The sequence below is a fragment of the Canis aureus genome, chromosome 11, assembly GCF_053574225.1.
Source record: "Canis aureus isolate CA01 chromosome 11, VMU_Caureus_v.1.0, whole genome shotgun sequence".
NCBI lineage: Eukaryota > Metazoa > Chordata > Mammalia > Carnivora > Canidae > Canis > Canis aureus.
The window spans coordinates 45,905,479-45,927,660 of NC_135621.1; the positions used below are offsets into that span (position 1 = coordinate 45,905,479).

The window sequence follows — 22,182 nt, forward strand, 5'->3', positions numbered from 1 at the left end:
CAGTAGAAAAGAAAGAAAGTGATAGAAAAATAGCCCAGGAGTAATTTAGAGTTGATGGAAATCCAGTTACAGTGATCCAAAAAGGAACAGATGCCACCCTGCCATTTAATTTTTAAAGCCGCATCATGTAGCTTTTAGGAAAAAAGTAAACTCATCTTTTGTATATAAATACTGGTTAATGGTTGAATAAACATGCAATTCAGACAACAGCTGAATTCAGTGGGCGCTTAATAACAAGTGCTGAATGAACACAGCTGAATTAGAATAACATTCCCAGGAGAGTAATGCCTGCAATTTATTCCCCCACGAATATAAGGAATCTCCATGCAGGTAGATTTAAATTCATGGACTTCTAAGCCCCTTTTCCTATGTTACTTACCAATTAAACAGGCACCAGTTTGTGTCTTCAGGATGCAGATGGGACTGAACGAAATAACACTTATTTATAAAAACGTGATCCAGGTCAACTTGTTCTGCAGAATTTGCAGGCTCAGATTGGCAGCAGTGTGACTGCACCTCCTCCCCGACATTTAGCCATGCTCGACATTCACTACTTGACAGCCACGGTTTTAAGGTGACACTGGTGTGATTGCCAAACTTTTGTTAAAAAAAAAAAATCTGTAAGAATTTATGTCAATGAGTGACAGCACTTGATTCAACTCAAAGTCTAGAAACTGATCTTATTAGTGCGAAGCCACGAGCTGTAAATTACTTTGTGTCATAATTAGTGACAGGGGAGTTCTTGGCCTGGGAAAATTGAGAGAGAACAACTGTGTCATGAAGGCCTCAGTACAGAAGTCCTGAGCCGAGCTAAGTGGTGAAATGCTTGGCTGAGAAATCAAGTCTCCTTTCCCACCAGCCATATTGCTGGTTTGGGAAGCCAGCAAATCCTGAGTGCCAGAACTGCCTGCTGCTCCCAGAAGGATGCACTGTCTCCTGCCCATATTTCACAAGGAAGAGTTGGTCACGATCATCACATTCAGCAAAACCACCAAACGTTCCATCTGTCCCCGTGGCACTAGTAACCAGAGCCCAGCTACTTTAAACCTCCCAACATTGAGAAGACTCCCTCAGGGCACCTGAGTGGCTCAATGTTGAGCATCTGCCTCCAGCTCAGGGTGTGATCCTGGGGTCCTGGGATCCAGTCCCGCATCAGGCATCCTGTGGGGAGCCTGCTTCTCCCTCTGCGTATGTCTCTGCCTCTCTCTCCATGTCTCTCATGAACACATAAATAAAATCTTTATTAAAAAAAAAAAGACTCCCTCAGCTACACGGCGCTGAAGGCCATGGTGTGTGTAATGTGGCTGGCCGGGAAGGAAGGATTTGGCATTTGTAATTATGCTCCACAATGTCATAGCTAAAAGGATTTAATCTTATAGAGGACGGGAAGAGTCTAGTACGTTAAAGGTCAGATCTCTTGTGTTGATTTAGTCAAAGGACACCAACTGAAATCCTCGAGTAGGTGATAGTACATGGCACAAGGTGCTCCCACGGAGAGCATGCTGTGGCCATTGGTTTTTCTCCTGAGGGTCTCACTTTCCCCACCTTTCCTGGTAAACCATAAGCACTTATGTTCTTTACATAGGATTTTCCCTTTTAAGAGATCCCAGTCCCTCAGCCAAGTTATTTTGTTCTAACTGAAACAGAGAGACAGACAGACAGACTAGGCTTGAGGCCATTGGGAGTCGTGGAAGACAAGGTCTTTCAGACCTCCCTAGTGGAAATCTTACTTTTCTGATCATTTGTAAAATGCTTTATTTGAAATATCACACCCAGAGAACAACAACAATCAAACTGCTGAGTTTCTATTTCAACAGAAAATTGCTTGTGACTGAATGACAAAAACCTGCCACACTTAGCCTATGTGTCCTAGAAAACACACTGTTCTCTGTTACAACCAGGAGAGAAGCAGTTGCACACAAGGGCCCATGGCCTGTACGAGACACGATGAGTGGTCACTTGTGATTCTGAGAAGCCAGGTTCTTGAGATTCTGGGGTCCCCGCCAGCATCAAGCTAATGGAAACAAAAGCAGCTGCTTAAATGCAGTCTGCCTACCTCCTTCAAGAAGCAGTCATAAGGCCAACACCAGCACACCAGCAACCCTGACTCTGAAGTGGATTAAAAAGAATTACAGGTTCTCCCGCTGTCCGAGGGTAGAGCGTTCCTATGAAACCATTTGTAAGTCAAAATTGTGTAAAGCGAAGAGCATCCCGGCTTTCCAACATATCGCTTTGCACTACTCCATTTTTAAGAAAGACCTCCATCGGCACAGTAAGGCTTTTTTCAGAAGAGTGAAAATCCTCTCCAGGTTAGCAAAAAACATTCTAGGTCTTTCGTAAAAGCAAAGTGGCATACCTCAAACTTTCAGAAAGCAGGGGGATGCCTGTATTTAACTCATCATGCTTCCTTCTTTGTGAAGAGAGTACCTCAAAGCTGAGGGACACAGTAACACCCATGGGGCTTATCAGATGACAAGCTGACAGGATATGGGATGATGAGTTCATTTGGTATGCAGTTGCCTACTTGTCTGATTTGGACTTCAACTTCCCTAAGAAAATTATCCAGATTTCTGCTGTGCCAAGGAACCTGTTTGTTCAAACACATTGAGCTCCCATCCCTGCCAGTTTTCACAAAACAGGCGGCTCTGCTGGGGAAGGGGCGGGGGGGTGGGGGGGCACATTTCACTGAGGTAGGAATTACAGAAAGAAGGCTGCCAGCCTCTCCATGGGAGACCATTCAACTCGATCCCAGCCACGGAGCAGAACAAAAAGCAAGGTTGCTTTAATACTCCTCTGCCAGAAGAAATATCGGGGTAGCTCAAACCCTGTGGCTGCTCAGAACTAAGGCTGCGTGTTTAGGTGGGGCAGTGGGAGGGTGAGGAGAAGAAAGAAAACATTCTATTTGGATCAAGTGTTCAGATGTTTTTTCTTTGCTGTTGTTACAGAGAGCTCTTACAACAAAGCTACACATGGCTAAGCCTTGGCTTTTAAAAAGATCACTCAAGAGCCCCATTTCCGAAGCACCCAAGATACAGTTACATGTATGATGTTTAATTGAACTTGTATTAGGTTTATTCATATATCGTTATAAAATTACCATCACTGTGAAAAAACAATATGAGGAATGTTATTATCTAAATGAAAAATGAAGACCTTAGGCTTTTCATGTAAAAAAAAAAAATTAGATCACAAATCTGTTTGAACACCAAAATAATTAGATTTTATTGTAGTACCTTGGCCAAGTCATAGTGTGTAACAGCCACAGTAGCGACAACAGTTCTGCATTCCTCCTGACTTGTACATTGCTGTCAGAGTGATGCCTTCATGATAGCATGCATCCACTGTGCTGCTGGCTAGTCTTCAGTGGCGTCCAGTTGGCCCCATTGCCTCAATGATGTTCTGATCTAGGAGCGTGGCACTAGAAATCACCTGAAAGGAGAAAATGAGCCAATCATCAGGCAATCTGCAGTGACTCAGTATAGTGAGCCCTCCATTACATGCGAATATGAGAATTCTAACTAATGTGTTTGTAAATGGCCTCCGGATGGTACATTTTTTCCTATCATCTCAGGTTAGTGTCAGCTGCTATGATACAGTCAGAAAATTAGATGTGTTACTTACCCTCGTACAGTATTGTGAGAGTTTGTAACTCAACCTCCATATCAAATTTTAAAAATACATTTACATGCTGTAGATGAAAACAATGTTGAGGGTGTTATACTATAAGCTGGCAAATTGAATTTAAACCAAAAAATTAAAAATTAAAAATATTAATCAGAAATTAAATAAAAATTGTTTAAAAAGAAAACAATGTTGATCAAGAAACATATATGAGGAATTAGACACTGCCATCCCTAAAGGTAACTTAGAAGGCTAGTTAAAACTCAGATGCCATAGCTGATTGCCAGGAGAATCCTTTCATGAAAATGAATGCATTTGAAATGATGATCTGTTAGTGACAAGGTCTACAGAACCGGGCAAGAAAAAATTGACCAAACTCATATACTAGAGTGTGGAGTGGATAATGATGTGGAGAATTTCAAGTTGCCATGGAGACGTTCTCTGGCTTATTGGCTGTGATGCTGCACCCCATCCGAAGCCACCACTCTCTTCTAAGCTCAAAATGAATTCAGTGCTATTCCAGGGGGGTTCATGTACCTTCTACCATGTGCCTAAAACCATAGGGTGGGGATGATCAAAGATGTCCATGGCATATTCCCTGCTGAAAATGTACCAGCTACAGAGCTGTCCACGTGCAAGGATGGTAGCCCTAGAGCTCAGAAGATAATTAAATGCCTAGAAGTATAGTGTAAAGAAGAAGGTGCATCGAGGAAGGACAGGGGTAAGTGTGGACCAGAGTTCACAAGCAAGGCCCCACAGCATAAGAATTTGAGGGAGAGGTAACATTTGACTCATAGAAGGCATACACTGTATGTGCAGTCAGTGAGCAGGGTGTTCCAGGTGAGAGGAAAGGGAGGAGCAGAGAGGTTCTAAGACAGAGATGGGATGTGAACAACACAGTGAGGAAGCCACCCCAGGCTGTGGTTCAGAGCCTTGGTGACTAACTGATACCATTAAGGAGGCTAGGCAAGATCACTGGGGGCCTGAACTGAGATTTGATCCTGTGGGATCTGGAGATTGATTTTAGGCCTGTAAGTAAGATGGTGACATAATGAAAGCCATGTTTTACGAACACTGGTCAAGGGTTAAAGCTCAGGACAGGTTGGAGCAAAGCAAAACGAGAAGCCAAGAAAGGTGATGAAAGCCTAGGTTTGGGTAGTGGATGTGCTAACCAAGAAAAGAAAGGATGTTTACAAGGAGGATGCACTCACAGCATCTGATAACAGGGAAGAGGAATGGATGAAGATACTGGAACTCCTCTCCTGAGCAGATAGGCTCTGGGAACTCCTCTGAAGCTCAGGAGTCAGGTCTGGGTCTGGACTAGAGGTAGAATCTGGTATTCTATGCTGGGACATTCAGCAAAAAGATGAACAAAAAATAATCTAAAGGATTTTTAGGGCAATGAAACTCTGCTCTATGATACTATAATGGTAGATAAATGTCAATATACATTTGTTAAGCCTTACAGAATATACAACACCAGAAGTGAACCCTAATGTAACTCTGGATTTGGGGTGATAATGATGTGTCAGTGTAGGTTCATCAGTTGTAACAAATGTGCCACTCTGGTGAGGGATGTTAAGGTATATAAGAGAGGCTGGGGAGAGAGGAGCAGGAGGTATATGACAACTCTCTAAACTCTCTATACTTGCCATTCAATTTTGTTGTGAACCTAAGACTGCTCTGAAAAATAAAATCCATTAAAAAACAAAGACAGTAACAATAAAAATGTAAACCGTCAGACTTGGAATCCAAGACCAATATCCAAAAGGTGTTCAAAGGTCAATGTGTGGACAAAGAAGGGAATACCATATGCAAAGGCACCCAAAACCCATTTAAATGGAAGATGTGTGAACATCTAGGAAATGACCTAGAGGAAGCAAAGCCAGTAGGAGCAAGGCCTTCCTCTAAAGGAAACCTCAGGTCCCACCTGCCACAAAGACCTACCGAGATGAATGGAAGGCTTCAGGCCAGAGTGGCAGTAAGAATGATAGAGGGATGATGAACCAAAGATGGGGAGTTTAATTTTACGCATTAAGGAAATTCTGCAGCTATGTTCCTTATCTCCTTGTTGGAAAAGTAAAATATTCTCAGCACATTACCACAGGAATACAATATTTTACGGGGAAATTCAAAGACAGAAAACCAAGGTCTTTTTCTTGCCTCCATGATTTATACTCGAAACTAATTATTTGTTATGCTGCTGGTTTGTTTATTTGCTTGATTGATTAAAACCATTAAAATGAGGATAGAAGTTTGGGATTGCAATGTCATTATCATGGTACACATGGTTTTTCCAAGCATTTTGACCTCTTTGGATAAAAGGATGCTCTGACCCCTAATATTGAAGTAAGGAAAAAGACCCATTAGAATCTGAAAGAAGAGAGTTCAGAATAAGCATGTAACAATAGGTGAGTCAGTCCGTGATTAACATCACTTCTTACATCTTAACTCATTGGAGGAGTCCTGGCTTATATTGGATATTCATGAATAGATCAAGTTTATTGATTACATAAAGACCCATAATATAAAAAGCTTGGGCTAATGATATCTACGGTATGTAGATTTTTAAAAATCTATCAGACTAAGCATTTAAAGGTACTGTCTGCTGAGTAGCTTTGCGTAACGTGGGGTCATTACACACACTCAGATTGGTCTCTGTATGAATTACTTTCATCTCCCAGCAGAGTTAGTGCTGGCAGGGGCTATTGTTTCAATAATGCACATGTCTGCTGTTAATGTTTACCAGCCAGCTAATCAGAACTCTGGAGAATACATGCTACTTTGAATTGTTACAAGGTAGACATCACTTTACAATTAACTTCATTATAATTGGAATATAATGATACAGTATTACCTCTTTTCATGTTTCACTGTGAAGCCTTAAAATAATTATATATAGATAGATACAACTGTAGGTGCCATTTATGCATATAAACGACATGTACTTTCCTAAGAATACATAAGTGTACTCACCCATACATATCTATACAGTTATTATGAGGTATATTTATGATCTTTACAGTAAAAAGGAATTATTGTATACAAATTTCATGTAAAATAAGGTTTTTTTGTTTCCTCAGCCATGCAATAAGAAATCTAATTCACAAATTAACCACTGGGGAACCCAATTAAAATCATTGTAGATGTAGACTATCTGCAGATATTGAGTGTGTTTTGAATAGCTAATGTAAGAGAAAAGGAATTATGATATTTTACAGATAGGCAGTAATTTGGGAATGCAAAAATGCTTGATTCCCTATTAAACCAACTTTGAAAACTGTGATTCAAGTTTGAGCAAAAGGGAAGAATATTTTCCAAAGATCCTGCACGTACAGAATAATGACATTTAATATTCTCTCCTGTAGGCCACGCAGTGCAGATTATTTTATGCAAGAAGCTAAACGGATGAAGCATAAAGCAGATGCAATGGTAAGACCCTTTTCTTTCCAGATATGTTCCTCCAAATTATGTTTGTACTGCAGCTTCATCACTGGGGCAATATAGCTGGGGTAATTATAAAATCTATTACAAGGATGGCTGGGTCTGTTAAATGGAGAAATGTTTATATAATCAAGTGCTCATAGCCCAATAAATTATGACTTCAACCAATAATGTCTGACTGGGAGAAAGTGCCGGATAAATGAATATTTCAATTTAGTTCTAAGGTCTGAATAGTAACTAGAGGCAATGGAGTCAGTGGGTGGTAGTATTTTGTTCCTTTAAAAAAAAAAAATCTAGGTTTGCATTTTTCTTTCTTGTTAGCCTGGCCAACCCTTGGCTTGGTCCCAGGATCAAGTCCTTTTTCAAAAAGACTCATGTTCTGCCTGTGTATCTGCCAAAATTAATACTTCCTCTGAAACTGTACAACACAGAAACTATTATGCAGCTCATAAGACCCAAAAGTCACCATGATTTGATGTTTTGAAAAATAATAATAATAACTTTTCTTACTTGGAAAATCTCCTGTTTTGGAAAGCTTGACTCTTCCAAGCAAGAAGTAGAAAACTTCTGGTTTTTTCTAAAGGAGATAACATGATTGTTCCATCTTAAGATCTCATCCAAAGAGACTCTTCCTACCTAGTAATTCCTGTTCTGTCCCTCTCCAGCATTCCTGAGCTGAGGGTGCCAGAGATGAATAAGGCATTTCAAATGACCTTCAGGGTAGTATTCTAGGGCTGAAGGTACTCAGATCATAGCATACCTCTCTCCCAGTGCTACCAGTGTTGCCCATCAGACATTTATTTGTATGAATATCTCTGCCTCGGTACACCAGTGTGCAGGGGGAAATAAACAGAGTTATCAGAAAATAGACAAGGGAAATGGAAGGTATGGTTCTTGTCCTTACCACCCCACAGTCTGATGGAAAGCTCTGGTCACCCAAAAAAGCTGATGCCATAGTCACTATTGGAAAAGAACACCATATTTTAAAGCAGAATGAAAATTTCTGCCTGGATCATCCAAGGCTTTCCAAGGATTGTTCCTTCGGTGTCAGGTTACCAGAAGCTGACCTTTCCTATCAACATGCTGCGGCAGCCAGGCTGGTGCTTTCCTGGTCTCTGAGCACACATCACTCGTGCCAGCCAGTGGGCCTGTGCCCCAGTGGGCCTGTGCCGCAGCAGAGCCTCGCGCACACACACAGCTACTCACACCTTCAGCTTCCTCCCCAAATCCAGCCAAATTATACCATTCCTTCCCATTCTCATTTTCAGGTCTCCCTGAGGCCTCCCCAGCCAATCTGCAGCCCCATGACTTACTCCCTTCCTACCATCTCTTAGCATTGGACTCTTGGCTTTGTATTCTGTTAATCACAGACTGCCTTGCACTTTGAACTATCTTGTGGGTGCACGTTTTCTCTCTCCAGGTGCATTCTGTGTTCCTGGAAGGAGTTTTATGTCTCAAATGCGTACTGCACAGAACTAGGTGCTATAGAAAATACTTCTTGAATGAAGTGACCTCCTTGGTCTGAAAGCGCTGTCAAGAAGTATCTCTCTATAGCCTATTAGGGTTATAAACTGTTTAAAAACTTGATTTGCTAGGGCACCTGGGTGGCTCAGTCAGTTAAGTGTCTGCCTTTGGCTCAGGTCATGATCTCAGGTCCTGGGATTGAGCCCTGCATTGGGCTCCCTGCTCAGTGGGGAGCCTACTTCTTCCTCTCCCTCTGCCACTCCTCCTGCTTGTGCTCTCTTTCTCTATCTCTGTCAAATAAACAAATAAAATCTTTTTTAAAAATTTTAAAACTTGATTTGCCAAAGAGAGAGAGTTTTGCTCTACATTGACGTTTTCTAAGGTATCCATTATGAATGAAAATTGTTTTCAGAGGCAGGACCTAGATCAGTAGTCTTTGTGTAATTCTCTTTTGGTTGATGAATGAATATGTGAAAACCGGGAAGATGATACGATCCAAATTTAGAATATGTAATTATCACAGAGAGTAACAATATATGGTTGCCTTGATGTGTGAGTTCAGATTTATGAGAGTCTAAAAATATGAAGCCAATTCTCAGTTATCCTCACTGACATGGGGGGAAATTAACATAAATTTAGACAACTTGAGATAATCCTCCCAAATCATTTTTTATTTAGCATAGCATGGAGGAAAAAGGAGGGAAGCTGCCAAGCAATTAGGGGTTAGAAAGAAAAAGAAATTAGAGCAACCATGTAGTTCTGACCAATTCTGATTGGCAGCTATTGTATGGCTTTGGTACATTTCTGTATGTAACTATTCACTCACTTACTCTGAACCAGTAGCAATTTGCGAAAATAACTAGAGAAGGAAGCATCCTGTTTCTTTCTTCTCTCAGCTCCAGTCACAGGATTTGGGGACTCAAATGTCGGGTTTCTCAAATAAAGCATATAAACTATGTAACAATGCCATTTAAAGAACTATACTTAAGAAAGACACTGTATTAACTCTGTTGATCAGGTGGAAAAGTTTGGAAAGGCTTTGAACTATGCTGAAGCAGCTTTGTCATTTATTGAGTGTGGAAATGCAATGGAACAAGGCCCAATGGAATCCAAATCTCCTTATACAATGTATTCGGAAACAGTAGAGCTCATCAGGTAAGCACTGTGTCTTGTTGGGGAAGTGGAGGGGATGAGGGATGTATGTCAGCTACCAAGAACTCCTGTTCATTCCCACAAGGAAGAATGTAAGATTTTGCAAGGTACTTTCACATACCCTGCCTCCTTTGCTCTCTTTGTGACTGAGCAGGAGAGCTCCTCTCACCCCTGATTGCTGGAGAAAGGAAGCTGAGTCCAAGTGAAATGTGACATGCCTACATCACCCAGCTGGGAAGTGGCAGATTTTGAACTAATTTCACCTTTATGCTGTTTTTTTAAAAATATGATTCAGTTTAGTATAATAAAAATCCTAACTCCATCAGTAAATGATTCAGGAGTATTTGATGAGAGGAAAGAACATTCGGGAGGATTTTAGGAAAGGAAATTCTCTCCTATGAGATGCTGTCTCAACAGGTACTGATGTTTTATTCTTAGACCTGACTGGGAGCACCATCCCCCACCTGGGTTGAGACATGTAATGTGAGTAGAAGTAGAGTTTCTGACATGCCCACATCAAGGAGTTGGATGGGAGACTCTTGTCTTCCATCACGGAGACCCAGAAAGGCACATCTTTAATGTCTTTTTAATGAACCATTAAGGGAATCTCATCCATGAACCATACTAAGAACCTTGTCATATAGTTTATGTCTCTAGTTAGTTCAACTGCTTGAGATAATATATAATACCCATATGTAAAATTATTCTTCCCCAAAACTAACTTTAAGAGACTTTCCTAATTCTGGAATTCTTTGCAACCTAAGATTAAATGCTTTAGCATGCCCCATCATACCAGATGGAAGATTTCTAGTCATCTTCGGTTATAACCTTTTTGATCTTTATTGGCCCAAAGATACAATGAGGTATTTTATACCACTCTCCTTCAGTAAGTAATTTCTAGCCTTTGAAACTGTCACCCCAGCATCAGAGAATACATCATCTTTAAAAAGTACCTCTTAAGAATGTTTTGAAAGTCAACACTGCCCAGTCATTTTTCTTATTAAAATATCCCTACTATATCAGTGTATTATTGGATCCCTTCATACTGTTTTCTTACATTGTATGCTATTTTTGTCAGCGAACAAAAGAAATCACCATAGTAAAATACTTAAAATTACTCTAAGAGATCCTAGATTCTCCCATTCCTTCCTCAGAGTAAGGCACAGACTGAGGGACCCACAGACGGGTAAGAAAATGGTGACCCTCGATAGGCACACAAAAGAAGTGATGTGTCCTAGCATTCCCCAACACAGAGAAGTTGAGGGGAGGGGTTCTGATTTGTTTATTGATGTATCCTTAATCCCTAGGATAGTTCCTGGAACATGATACGTGCTCAATAAATATTTGAATGAACAAATAAGTCAGAGGTCTTATGGCAAACTGGAGTGGGCCTGGCCCCCTTTAAGGCATTCAAATTTTAAAAGACAAATAAGCAAACAACAATGAAAGCCTGATGCCAGTCAAATACACCTGGAGATGCTGATGTGCTACACCTGCTCTGCACCAGAGTTAGGACTCAAATGTATTCACTAATGCAAGTATCATTGCATGATGGAGAACACAATCTATCTTCTAGATAATTCAGACTGAATAGAATCCCTTAAACTACTAAGAAAACTAAGACAAAAGAAATTATTTTTATCTGAATTAGAAAATAGCATTAATTCACCACGTAAATCTAGGCATGTTGCCTGCCAGACTTAAGACTCTCCTCCCCCACTGAGAGACAATGGGGGCTGAGAGCACTGGCAAGGGGGATCTCACCATGACTGTCCAGCTCAGGATGCCCTCTTTGTCACCATAGGCAGGAGAATTCCTTTCTCCTCAAAGGATACCAAGCATCACAAATCAAAATGGTACCACAAGCACTCTAAAAATTAAATTGTAATTGGAACTACAACCCAGAAGTAGGCCAGGACTTGCCTGCTAAATCTGAACAAGGCAGCTTCCTTTTAAAATAAAAGATTTAGATAGGACCCAGAGTCTCCTAACATAATAGCCAAATATTCAAGTTACAGTAGAAACTCACTTATCATACCAAGAAACAAGAAATCACAACTGAATAAGAAAATGGCAGTAAGAAATGAGAAAAGACAACCATTTGACACCAATCGCCAAGATGAATCAAAGGTTGGAATTATCTGATAGTATTTTAAAGCAGCCATCACAAAAATGCTTCAACAAATTGATAAATTCTCTTGAAAGAAACAAAAAATAAAAAATTTCAACAAAGAAATGTTATTTTTTTAAAGAATTGAATGTAAATTACAGAAATGAAAAATATAACAGTAACAAAAATCTCACTGGATAGGCTCAATAGCAGAGTGGAGATGTGTTAGTTCATAACACTGCGTCAGGAGCTTCCCAAATGTAATCTGAAACTGCTCCCTTGTAGATAAAGGGGGTAAGGAGACATGAGGGGAAAAGGGCAGACCACTCCATGTTCCTAGGTGGCAGGTTTAATAAGCAAAGAGAACTTACTTGGGTGACCACAAGGTGAATGGATCCACTCACACACACACCAAATCTTAAAGTTTACATAGGGGCTTTAACTGGGTTTAGCCAAGTCTACTAGGCAGATATTCTCAACACTGTATTTACTCTCTCAAGGCTCTGTCCTTGGAGTAGCCTCTGGGAGCAGAAGAGGCAAGTAGAACCCACATTTCTTTTTTTTTTTTTTTTTAAGATTTTTCATTTATTTACTCATGAGAGACACACACAGAGAGAGAGAGAGAGAGGCGGAGAGACACAGGCAGAGGGAGAAGCAGGCTCCATGCAGGGAGCCTGATGCGGGACTCAATCCCAGGTCTCCAGGATCAGGCTCTGGGCTGAAGGTGGCACTAAACTGCTGAGCCACCTGGGCTGCCCAGAACCCACATTTCAAGAACAAGGAAGGTGAGGAGCCTCTGTTCACCCAGGTCCAGCTCACAGGTCAATTGGCAGTCACCGCTTTTTGAAGATCTTCTCCAACAGAATGACAGAGGATAGAATTAGTGAACTTGAGAACAGAAAATGGAATGTATCCAATCTGATTAACAAAGAGAAAATAAACTGAAAAAAGAAAATGGGTGGAGCCCCACGAGTCTCAAACACACTGACAAAAGATCCAACGTGTGTATCATTGGAGTCTCAGGAGTGGAAGTGAATGGAATTAAAAGAATATTTGAAGAAGTAATGGCTGAAATTTGCCAAATTTGGCAAAAACATAAATATGCAGGTACAAGAAGCTGAGAAAAACCCAAGTAGAATAAACCCAAAGAAATGCATGACAAGACACATCAGCACTATGTTTCTGAAAACTAAAAACAAACAAACATGAATCCTGAAGACAGCTGGAGAGAAATGATGCATTACTTATAAAGGAGCACCAATTCATATGACAGCAGACTTCTCATCTGAAACCATGGAGGATGGAAGAGAGTGGCATGACATTTTTCAAGTGTTGAAAGAAAAACCCATCAAACTGAATTTTAGATTCAGTGAAACATCATTATACAGGAAAGAAAAGGAAATAAAAATATTCTCAGACTAAGAAAAACAAAGTTATTTGTTTTTAAACTATGAAGATTAGCTAGAAGAAGTTCCTCAAACTGAAAGGAGATGACAAATGAAGGAATCTTGGAGCATCAGAAAGGAAGGAAGAACAACGGAAGAACAGAGTACAAAAACATGCAATAAACTATCCTCCTCAAGAGTTTCATAAATCATACTCAATGATCAAAACAAGAATCATATCACCAGCTGATCATTGTCACCAGACAATGTTTTTGAAAAGTGAATAAAGTAAAGGGACTTAAAGGGAAATAAAGTCTCCATGCTTCACTCAAAGTGAAACGTGTTAACACCAGTGAATTATGGTAAGGCACATACATGTATATTGTAAATACTCAGAGCAACCACTAGAAAAACTATGCGTGGAGATATATTCAAAGACACTACAAATCTGCATGCTGTGGAGCTAGTATAATAACAGTATCATTTTTTTTAGCAACTTACAATGACCTTGACCAATACTCTCCATACAACAATACTATATGATCAGCAATATTAGTCTTATTTTATCGGTAAAGAAATTGAGGCTGAACTTGGATTTGAACCCAGGACTTTCTGATCATTTAACCTCTGTCTGAGCTCTCTCCCAGAGCCTACAAGTAACTTGGTATATTACTGAGAGAATGGAATGACCATAGTCCCCTTGGTTTAGAGAAATAAGTGGGATTAAGTAAAGTTCATAAGAGCCACTAGTTATGCGCCTAGGACATTTACACAGCCATCAAAGTAAGAGTTCCTGAACGGTGAAAAGGGTAAAATCCAAGCATTCATCTGAATACAGGAAGTGAATATTTTTCTGGAAATTAGTTTAGAAGGATTGAACTTCACCCCATCTTGTTAGTCATTCAGCCATAAGTCCAAATTAGAAAAATGGATATGTCACCATACACCTAGATAATGCTTGAACTGGTATCACTCTCAACGATCTGTAGCATTTGAACTTGGAGCAGTAAGTACCTAGAGGGCCATAAAAGTCATTTTGTTCTAGCTGTCATAGTAATATAATGCTTAGGGGAAATGGGGCAGCATCAGCTAGCTTTTAAGAAAGAATTAACAGGGGGGCATCTGGGTGGCTCAGTTGATTGTGCATCCCAAGTCTTGATTTCAGCTCAGGTCATGATCTCAGGGTTGTGATATCAAGCCTCACATTAGGCTCCATGCTCAGTGTGGAGTCGGCTTGAGATTCTCCCTCTCCACATCCCCCCTCTCGAAAGAAAGGAAGGAAGGAAGGAAGGAAGGAAGGAAGGAAGGAAAGAAAGAAAGAAAGAAAGAAAGAAAGAAAGAAAGAAAGAAAGAAAGGAAGCCAAAAAAAAAAAAAAAAAAGAATAGCAAGTGCTATGAAAAACTAAGTACTAAGCAAAGAGAACTTCGATCACTGAAGATGTTCTATTGTTAATAAGAAAGCTTTTTTAAAAGATTTCTTTGGTTTTCCTTTTTTCCCCCTAGGTATGCTATGAGACTAAAAACTCATTCAGGCCCCAATGCCACACCAGAGGACAAACAACTGGCTGCATTATGGTGAGTGAATGATGAGAAAGCTTAAAATAGCTTCCTCAGCCTTGCTATATGTTCATTGGCAAACAAGGTACTGAAACGCATACATTTTTCTAGTGACTTCTGATGTGCAAAACCATATGCAGTTCTAATGGTGGCCAGAGAGAGCCCACACTATTTCATGCATGATGTGAATTCACAGTGATTGAGAATCAACAGGTCCATTACACAAGGATAGTAGTTTTTCTGTGTGTGTGTGCATGTGCGTGTGTGCATGCATACATGTGTGCACCTGCATGCGTGCACAATTTTAAAATCAGGTAGGCCTGTGTTTTAATCATTTGAATGTGAGTTGTGCCAAATGTCATTTCTCTTGTGTTTAACACGTTAGACACGATCAAAATAATGCATTTGCCTCCTTATATGTGGGATTAGTATGACTGAATCAAGATGATGTGCAAAAGTTCTCAACATATCAAACTAAGGAACAGTTCATTACACTGTGATAATAGAAGTATTTCTTTTAAACTGTTCACCATCATGTAATAGATGTTTCCTATATCTGTAATGATTATAATGGTACAGATTATGTGAGTATAATAATCTTCCTCGTTACATCTCCTTGGGACACTTCACCCCATTCTCCCAAATGACAGGACACCTATCTATAGAAATCCAACATTTTCAGCTCTCTAGTGGTTCATCCCCTACTCTAGAACCTGATCTGCAAGTCAGAGAATCAAGTCTCAAAGGAAATAGCAGCAACATACACAAAAGAGAGGGTCCTCGGGTACTTTTACATCATCTGCAGTTTTATGTGCTCAAAAGAGACTATTAAGTTGTACTTGGCATGTTGACATTCCAGCATGTCAGCACCAGATCTGAGTTATTAGCAAATAATTATGACTGAAGAGCATCAATGCAAAGAGAGTATGTCTCAGGAAGTACTTTCTGTACTTTTCAAACTGAAAATTCCGTATTAGGATTAACAAATTAATGATGATTAATACTTAATATTATGTAAGATAGAATACTGATATATTATAAATAATATAAAACAATAAAATAGCTACTCTCAGCACTGAGTTCCTCTTGTTTATAAGATGTTCATATCTGTTTCTTTATTTGAACTACTCAGAGTCCAGTAGTTTAAAAGTGAAGAAAGAAAAAAAAAAAAGTGAAGAGAAAACAAACAGGTGGAGGAGCTATTCTTTCAGCAAAGCCAACACTGCAGAAGTCTGGGGCGCCAGTGAGGAATCAGAGTAAAGAAGGTGGCTCTGCCTGGAGACTCCCCGTCTCCGTGAAAGCTGTGAGCTAGTTCTCCCTCACTCCTCCCATGGAGAGAGACTGTCCTCTAGTGGTGGAAGAAGAAAATGGCCTCCCTTGGCCCCAAGAAAGAAGTGCTAAAGCCACCATCTAGTGGTACATACACTTGTGGGGTAACTCCTTGAACTTTAGAATTAGATCTTTTGAACACATGGCAAGTCAGATACTCGACAGACATAAACATAAGCATAACAATGTTTCATATACGTAATCCTGATATAAATATGGAGTGCCTTAGAACAAAAAGAGTTTTGTGTAAGTTTTGTTGGCAGAGGACACACTTACACTCCCCGGGGCCCATTTCTCTCTTTCTGCCACAGTTACCGCTGCCTGGCTCTCCTGTACTGGCGGATGTTTCGACTCAAAAGGGACCATGCTGTGAAGTATTCAAAAGCACTTATTGACTATTTCAAGGTATTGTCTGGTTAATGGGTGACATTGCTGCTTGTATCCAGTGGTCAAGGACATTTTCTAGGAGCCTGGCAGATTCGATGGCTTTGGGAGGAATACAGGAACCCTCTGATGTCAGTAGTAACCCCCTTTATGGTAATCTCGTGGTGTTCAAGGCTCAGAGAATGGCCTTGAGAGCCTGCCTGATTCGTCCTCCTGCCTTGTGTCTTCATATGTCCATGGCTTCAAGAGAAAAAAGATCCAATTACCCACTCGAGTGTCCTCGAGAATTTCCTTTCTTTATAGCTAACAAATTCCTCATGTTCGCTTAGAGCTTCTTCCTCTCAGAAGTAACAACTTAGGACTTCCGGGTAGTCAGTAGCTAATTTAGTTTTTAATAAGGGTGTTGTTTGAAGTGATAAGAAATGGCTTGTTGGAACTCAGAGGCACTAGGACAACAGTAGTGGGTAAAGATAAGGGTAGAATTGGAAACCAGGCTCTTCTCCCTATCTCAGGAAGTGAAATCATTTTCACTGGGAGAATGAGAAAAAAGAAAGCCTTCCTGCTGTACTTGTGAAGCAGACATGAAGTTATAATGCATTTGAGATTTCTAGGCCTCTTTGCTGTCCATTTGTCTATAGAAACAAGAAATTATACCATTTTCACCTCTACCAACCCTTTGTCAGATACACACCATCATTTTAGATCCTTTAACCCCCAACCTCCATACCTTAGAGATCATTTCTGATGACCAGGCTGTGTTGGAGGTTCCGGGGGCTCTGTGCGACCTCCTTCCTGGTCATGCATATGGAATAACATGTTCTAAGGCAAGGAGATGACTGTTTTTAACATATTGACCATTCTGTGTCATAATGACAAGAACAGACACTAAGCCTATTCCTTTACTTTGGAGGACCAAGGTCAAGAGAAGTAGTTTCTAAAACGTCAGAATCTAAGAGCTAATGCTGAAGAGCATTATTACAGTACAAAAAAAATTAAAAAGCTTGAATAAAAAGGACTCTGAACTCTGTAAGCCATGGAGGTTATAACAGAATTTTTAAGGCATACAAGAAGTTCTTAGCGTGTATGTGTGCCATCCATGAATATGTACCATGAATAGACAGAGAACACAAACATCAGTTTCCCCTCCAGGGATCACTGGTTGTTACCCTTAATTAAAAGCTATTTAAGGGGATGCCTGGGTGGCTCAGGGGTTGAGCATCTGCCTTTGGCCCAGGGCGTGATCCTGGAGTCCCGGGATTAAGTCCCACATCAGGCTTCCTGCAGGAAGCCTGTTTCTCCCTCTGCCTATGTCTCTGCCTCTCAATCTGTGTCTCTCGTGAATAAATAAATAAAATCTTTATTTAAAAAAACCATTTAAGAAAAGCTATTTAAATGGTACTTAAAGTTTAGAGATTATGGGGGCGTCTGGGTGGCTCAGTTGAGTGTCCAAATCTTGATTTGGGCTCAAGGTCATGATCTCAGGGTCATGGAATTGGGGCCCACCTCAGACTCGCACTGAGCATGGAGTCGGCTTAGGATTCTCTCCCTCCCTTCTCCCTCTCCTGCTCCCTCTCCTCTCGATCTCTAAGTTAATTAATTAAATCTTTAAAAAAAAAAAAGTTCAGGGATTATGAAACCTTCAGGTAACAATGAGAATTTGTCCACAAAGAATGTGTTTTATCAATATAGAGCTACTTTTGGGAAAAAAAAAAAAAAAAAGACCTGCTCCCCATGTGTGTTTTCACAGTCACAGGGCTTCCTGGTAGTAGAAGAGGCCTGAAGGCAATTGAGAATTGCCACCTGCTAGGCCATTTCTTACCATTTTGGTAACACCTCCACTAAAAACTAAAAACCATTCACCACTTCATAAAGTCCTTTTTAACCAAAAGAAACACCTTGTGTCTGGGGAACCAGGCTCAGGCTGTTTTCTTGTCTCTGGACGGGCAAATTCACATCAGTATCATAAAGACTATTAATAATTTAAAAATACCCTAAACTTATGTGCAAGAACACATGATCAGGCTTTCAGAGTAGAAATCTGTCTGTACATCTAGCAACTTTCCTTGCCATAGGCAAAACTTCTTTTCAATGCCTGATGCAAACAACTGGCTCATGTATTATATAGCATCCTAAATCAAAATATTCAGATAAACCGGTTTTTGAATGCTCCAGTAAGGACATATATTTTAATCTGTTCTTTTAGAAAAGTTCAACAGCAATTTCTTTTAAGAGAAATTTTTAAGCCTTGTAAGTCAAAACAATAGGATTTGGTGTCTCATGTCTTTTCAGGCATTAAATGTATATCAGTGGTTTCTGCAGATATGCCCTATATTTAAATATAAGATGGTCTCAGTAAGTGTAGTGGGGGGGACTCCCACTCTTTTTTCCTTTTCAAGAAAACTAAGCTAGTTGAAAAAAATTTAGGCTGGTTCAGGATTCAACAGACTCTCAGGATTATGATTTAATTTGGTACATAGAATTCAGTGGATGAAAACCCAGGCTGTGGGGCGAGTTGTCCATTTTAGCCCACCGTGGAACCCAACAGGCCATGCAACTGCCCCCCGCCCCCAGCTTCCAGAAAAGAGACCAGTCGCCTAGTGATTTCAGCTTCCCAGATCCAGTTTCTGTGAGTCTTCACTTTATCTGCAGTCTCTGCCATTACTTCTCCCAACGGTCACCTGAGAACATGTAACTGTCAGCTGTTTAAACTCAGACAGATGGTAGTCACTGACAACGTTTTTATTTTCCTGCAGAATTCATCTAAAGCTGCCCAAGCCCCATCTCCATGGGGAGCCAGTGGAAAGTAAGTTCATTTCTCCAAAGGAAAGGTGATAAATGAGACACTGCATGATGCTGGGCCATGTGCTGCTTTGCTTACCCTGGGGGCCTGTTCTACCTCCCCTGGTACCAACCTCCCCACTCTTGTTTTTTTCCTACTCTCTCCCCTAACAGGAGCACTGGAACCCCATCCCCTATGTCTCCCAACCCCTCCCCAACCAGCTCCGTGGGATCTCAGGGGAGCCTCTCCAACGCCAGCGCCCTGTCCCCTTCAACCATCGTCAGCATCCCACAGCGCATCCACCAGATGGCAGCCAATCACGTCAGCATCACCAACAGCATTCTCCACAGCTATGACTACTGGGAGATGGCAGACAACCTGGCCAAGGAAAACAGAGGTGTGTGTGCCTCTAGGGGGTGTGTGCAGGGTTCTACCACAGCTCAGGGAGCCGGCCTGACCCTGGGCATCCCCGAGCAAGTTTTCATCATTTACCAAAGAAGACATAGTAGGAATTGTCACCTACTGTGAGAAAATTTTCCTGACCTCTCCCCCTCACTCAGGGCCTCCTGTGCCTTGACTGACCTTAATCTTGACTGTGGGAGATTAGAGATGGAGGTAGATATGGAAATAGATATAATACAGATACATAGGGGATGCCTGGGTGGCTCGGTGGTTGAGCATCTGCCTTTGGCTCAAGGCATGAGCCTGGATCCAGGGATCGAGTCCCACATCGGGCTCCCAGTGAGGAGCCTGCTTCTCCCTCTCCCTGTGTCTCTGCCTCTCTCTCTCTCTCTCTCTCTCTCTGTGTGTGTGTGTGTGTGTGTGTGTCTCATGAATAAATAAAATCTTTACAAAAAAATACAGATACATGAAGATGATGTCAATACAGAAATAGATATATACATGTACGCTTTTCCCTTGAGACAGTGAGCTCCTTGAAGGTAGGGGTCACGTTCTATTCAGCTTGCTGTTCCCAAAACCTACAGGGCCTAAAACACAGCTGGGGAGCAGAAACATTGAATGAATGAATTGATTGACTGATTAATTAATGAGGATGAATGTCCCTAGCTATGTAAGTGGTAGCTACTTCTGACTGAAAAGAGAGTGTCTTCTAGGTAGCAGTAAGCTCTCTTTCTCTTTAAATAAGAGAAGATAAGGTTTGTTTAAATAAGGTTTAAATAAGGTTTGTTTTCACAGATTATAAGACAGACACATGTCTACTGTGGCTAAATTTGTAATACATGGAAAACTACGGAGAAAAACATTTTTTAATTATCAGTAATCTTATCACCAAGAAGTAATTACCATTAACATTTTACCGAAGTTTCTTCTAGTCTTCTCCAAATATGCAAGATTCTTACCAAAATAAAATTGCAATCCATATGCAGTCTTATATCCTGTCTGCTTCCATTTAACATTGTATCAGGCATTTTCCCATGTCATGAACTTGTTCAGAAACATCTTTTATGATGGTTCTAGAAGACTGTCATAATAGTGCTTATGCAGTCATAAAGTATCATGATTTCTCAAAACCATTCCCTTCTTGTTGGACATGTCACTTCAAATTCTTTTCTATTATTGCAAATAATGTTATGATAAATATCTTCATATAAGTCATTGTCCATATTCTAATTTTCATAGGAGGGAGAATTTGGGGGTCAAAGGTATAGATTCTTTTAAGGTATGTATTGTTACGTATCTTGACATATATCATTAACTTTCTCCCAAAAGACTATGCCAATTTACTACTCTCCCTCTAATATCAGTGAGAATGCAAATCTGAGCTCACTTTCAAGCCTTTAAATGTGAATTTTGTTCCCATGATAGCATAAGCTTCTGAGGACAAGAACAGAATGTCCACAGTGAGATGAGGGATTAATGGTATAGATAAGCAGATGGGGCCTGCATACATGAAATTGATAATTAAACCAGACAGCACATAACATGCATCCCAGAGGTGGTGCATGAAAATCTAATGAGAATGCCAGGGAGGTCAATGCCAGGGGATTGAGGCCACCAGGAGAGGCTTGAGAGAGGAACTGGCATGGGACAGGGATTTGAAAAGCAAATTTGAAAAGCAAAAAGATTTGCATGGTAAAGACGGAGTAGGGTAGGCATCACAGGTGGACAAAACAGAAGGGACAGGACATATAAAAATTGACGTGGCCAGTTTGGGAGACCCTGAGCAGACCACACTCCAGATGGCACTGCCAGCTGGCTGCTGGATATCTCGTACCCAGGGGCTCAATGCTGCATGTCCAGTGCAAAGTCGGCATTGTTTTCTGGACCTGCTCCTCCTCCCCTCTTCTGCTCCTAGATTCCTGCCTTGGCTATCCTCCCGGCCACCTGGGAGTCTTCTCTGACCTCTCCCTTGCCTTCTCCAGCAGGATCAGCATGTACACGAGCACCTCTGAAAAACTTCTCCCAGAGACTTACTTTCAAGGAGTGTTATTCAGTGATCCAGTTATGACAGCATAAGAGCCATATGAATTTGTCTCTATCAGCCACTATACTGTGATCTCTAGAGAGCAGAGCCTATACATTATTCTCCTTGGTATACTCCCCAACCTCTACCTCCCCGCACCCAGCACAGTGCCCTGGCACATGATCAATATTTAATGAAAGAATGTCCCAGAACTAGAAGGTGACCTCGGTAGGATTTTTCAGAACCCGTCCCTGATTTGCCCCCAGGGACCTGGAGCCTCCTCCCTTGCTCTCACTCCAGGGGTTCAGCACTTGCTACAGTTGAGTACAGTTAGGGCAACAGAGCCACAACCCACACCCAGGGTAGGAAGCATTAATGTACAAGGACAATGCAGTCTGAGGAAGTAAATGTTCTTTGCTTTTTGGCTCAGTAAATGTTATCCATTTAAATGAGAAATGGCCAATAGAATTATTTGGATATAGGATGAGTTCTCCACTTGGGAGTTCTGTTCAGTTGAATGCTAAAGTTGCAC

General features: G+C 40.9%; 1 protein-coding gene and 1 long non-coding RNA gene across 5 annotated transcripts in view; one reads left to right on the forward strand and one right to left on the reverse strand.

Annotated features, from left to right (window-relative positions):
• LOC144323987 (uncharacterized) overlaps positions 1 to 21,654 on the reverse strand; it is a 44,452-nt gene extending 22,798 nt beyond the window's left edge. The window contains exons 1-3 of the long non-coding RNA XR_013389362.1: positions 20,587 to 21,654; positions 3,234 to 3,429; positions 380 to 597 (exon numbers count right to left, since the gene is read on the reverse strand). This is a non-coding gene — a long non-coding RNA (uncharacterized LOC144323987). The remainder of the gene's footprint in view (positions 1 to 379; positions 598 to 3,233; positions 3,430 to 20,586) is intronic.
• Positions 1 to 22,182, forward strand: part of AFF3 (ALF transcription elongation factor 3) — a 532,210-nt gene that overhangs the window by 501,598 nt on the left and 8,430 nt on the right. For all 4 annotated transcript variants that reach the window (XM_077915033.1, XM_077915032.1, XM_077915034.1 and 1 more), the window contains 6 exons: positions 6,990 to 7,053; positions 9,548 to 9,684; positions 14,680 to 14,751; positions 16,374 to 16,467; positions 19,200 to 19,249; positions 19,399 to 19,622. In XM_077915033.1, the coding sequence (XP_077771159.1) occupies positions 6,990 to 7,053; positions 9,548 to 9,684; positions 14,680 to 14,751; positions 16,374 to 16,467; positions 19,200 to 19,249; positions 19,399 to 19,622 (641 nt within the window). The remainder of the gene's footprint in view (positions 1 to 6,989; positions 7,054 to 9,547; positions 9,685 to 14,679; positions 14,752 to 16,373; positions 16,468 to 19,199; positions 19,250 to 19,398; positions 19,623 to 22,182) is intronic.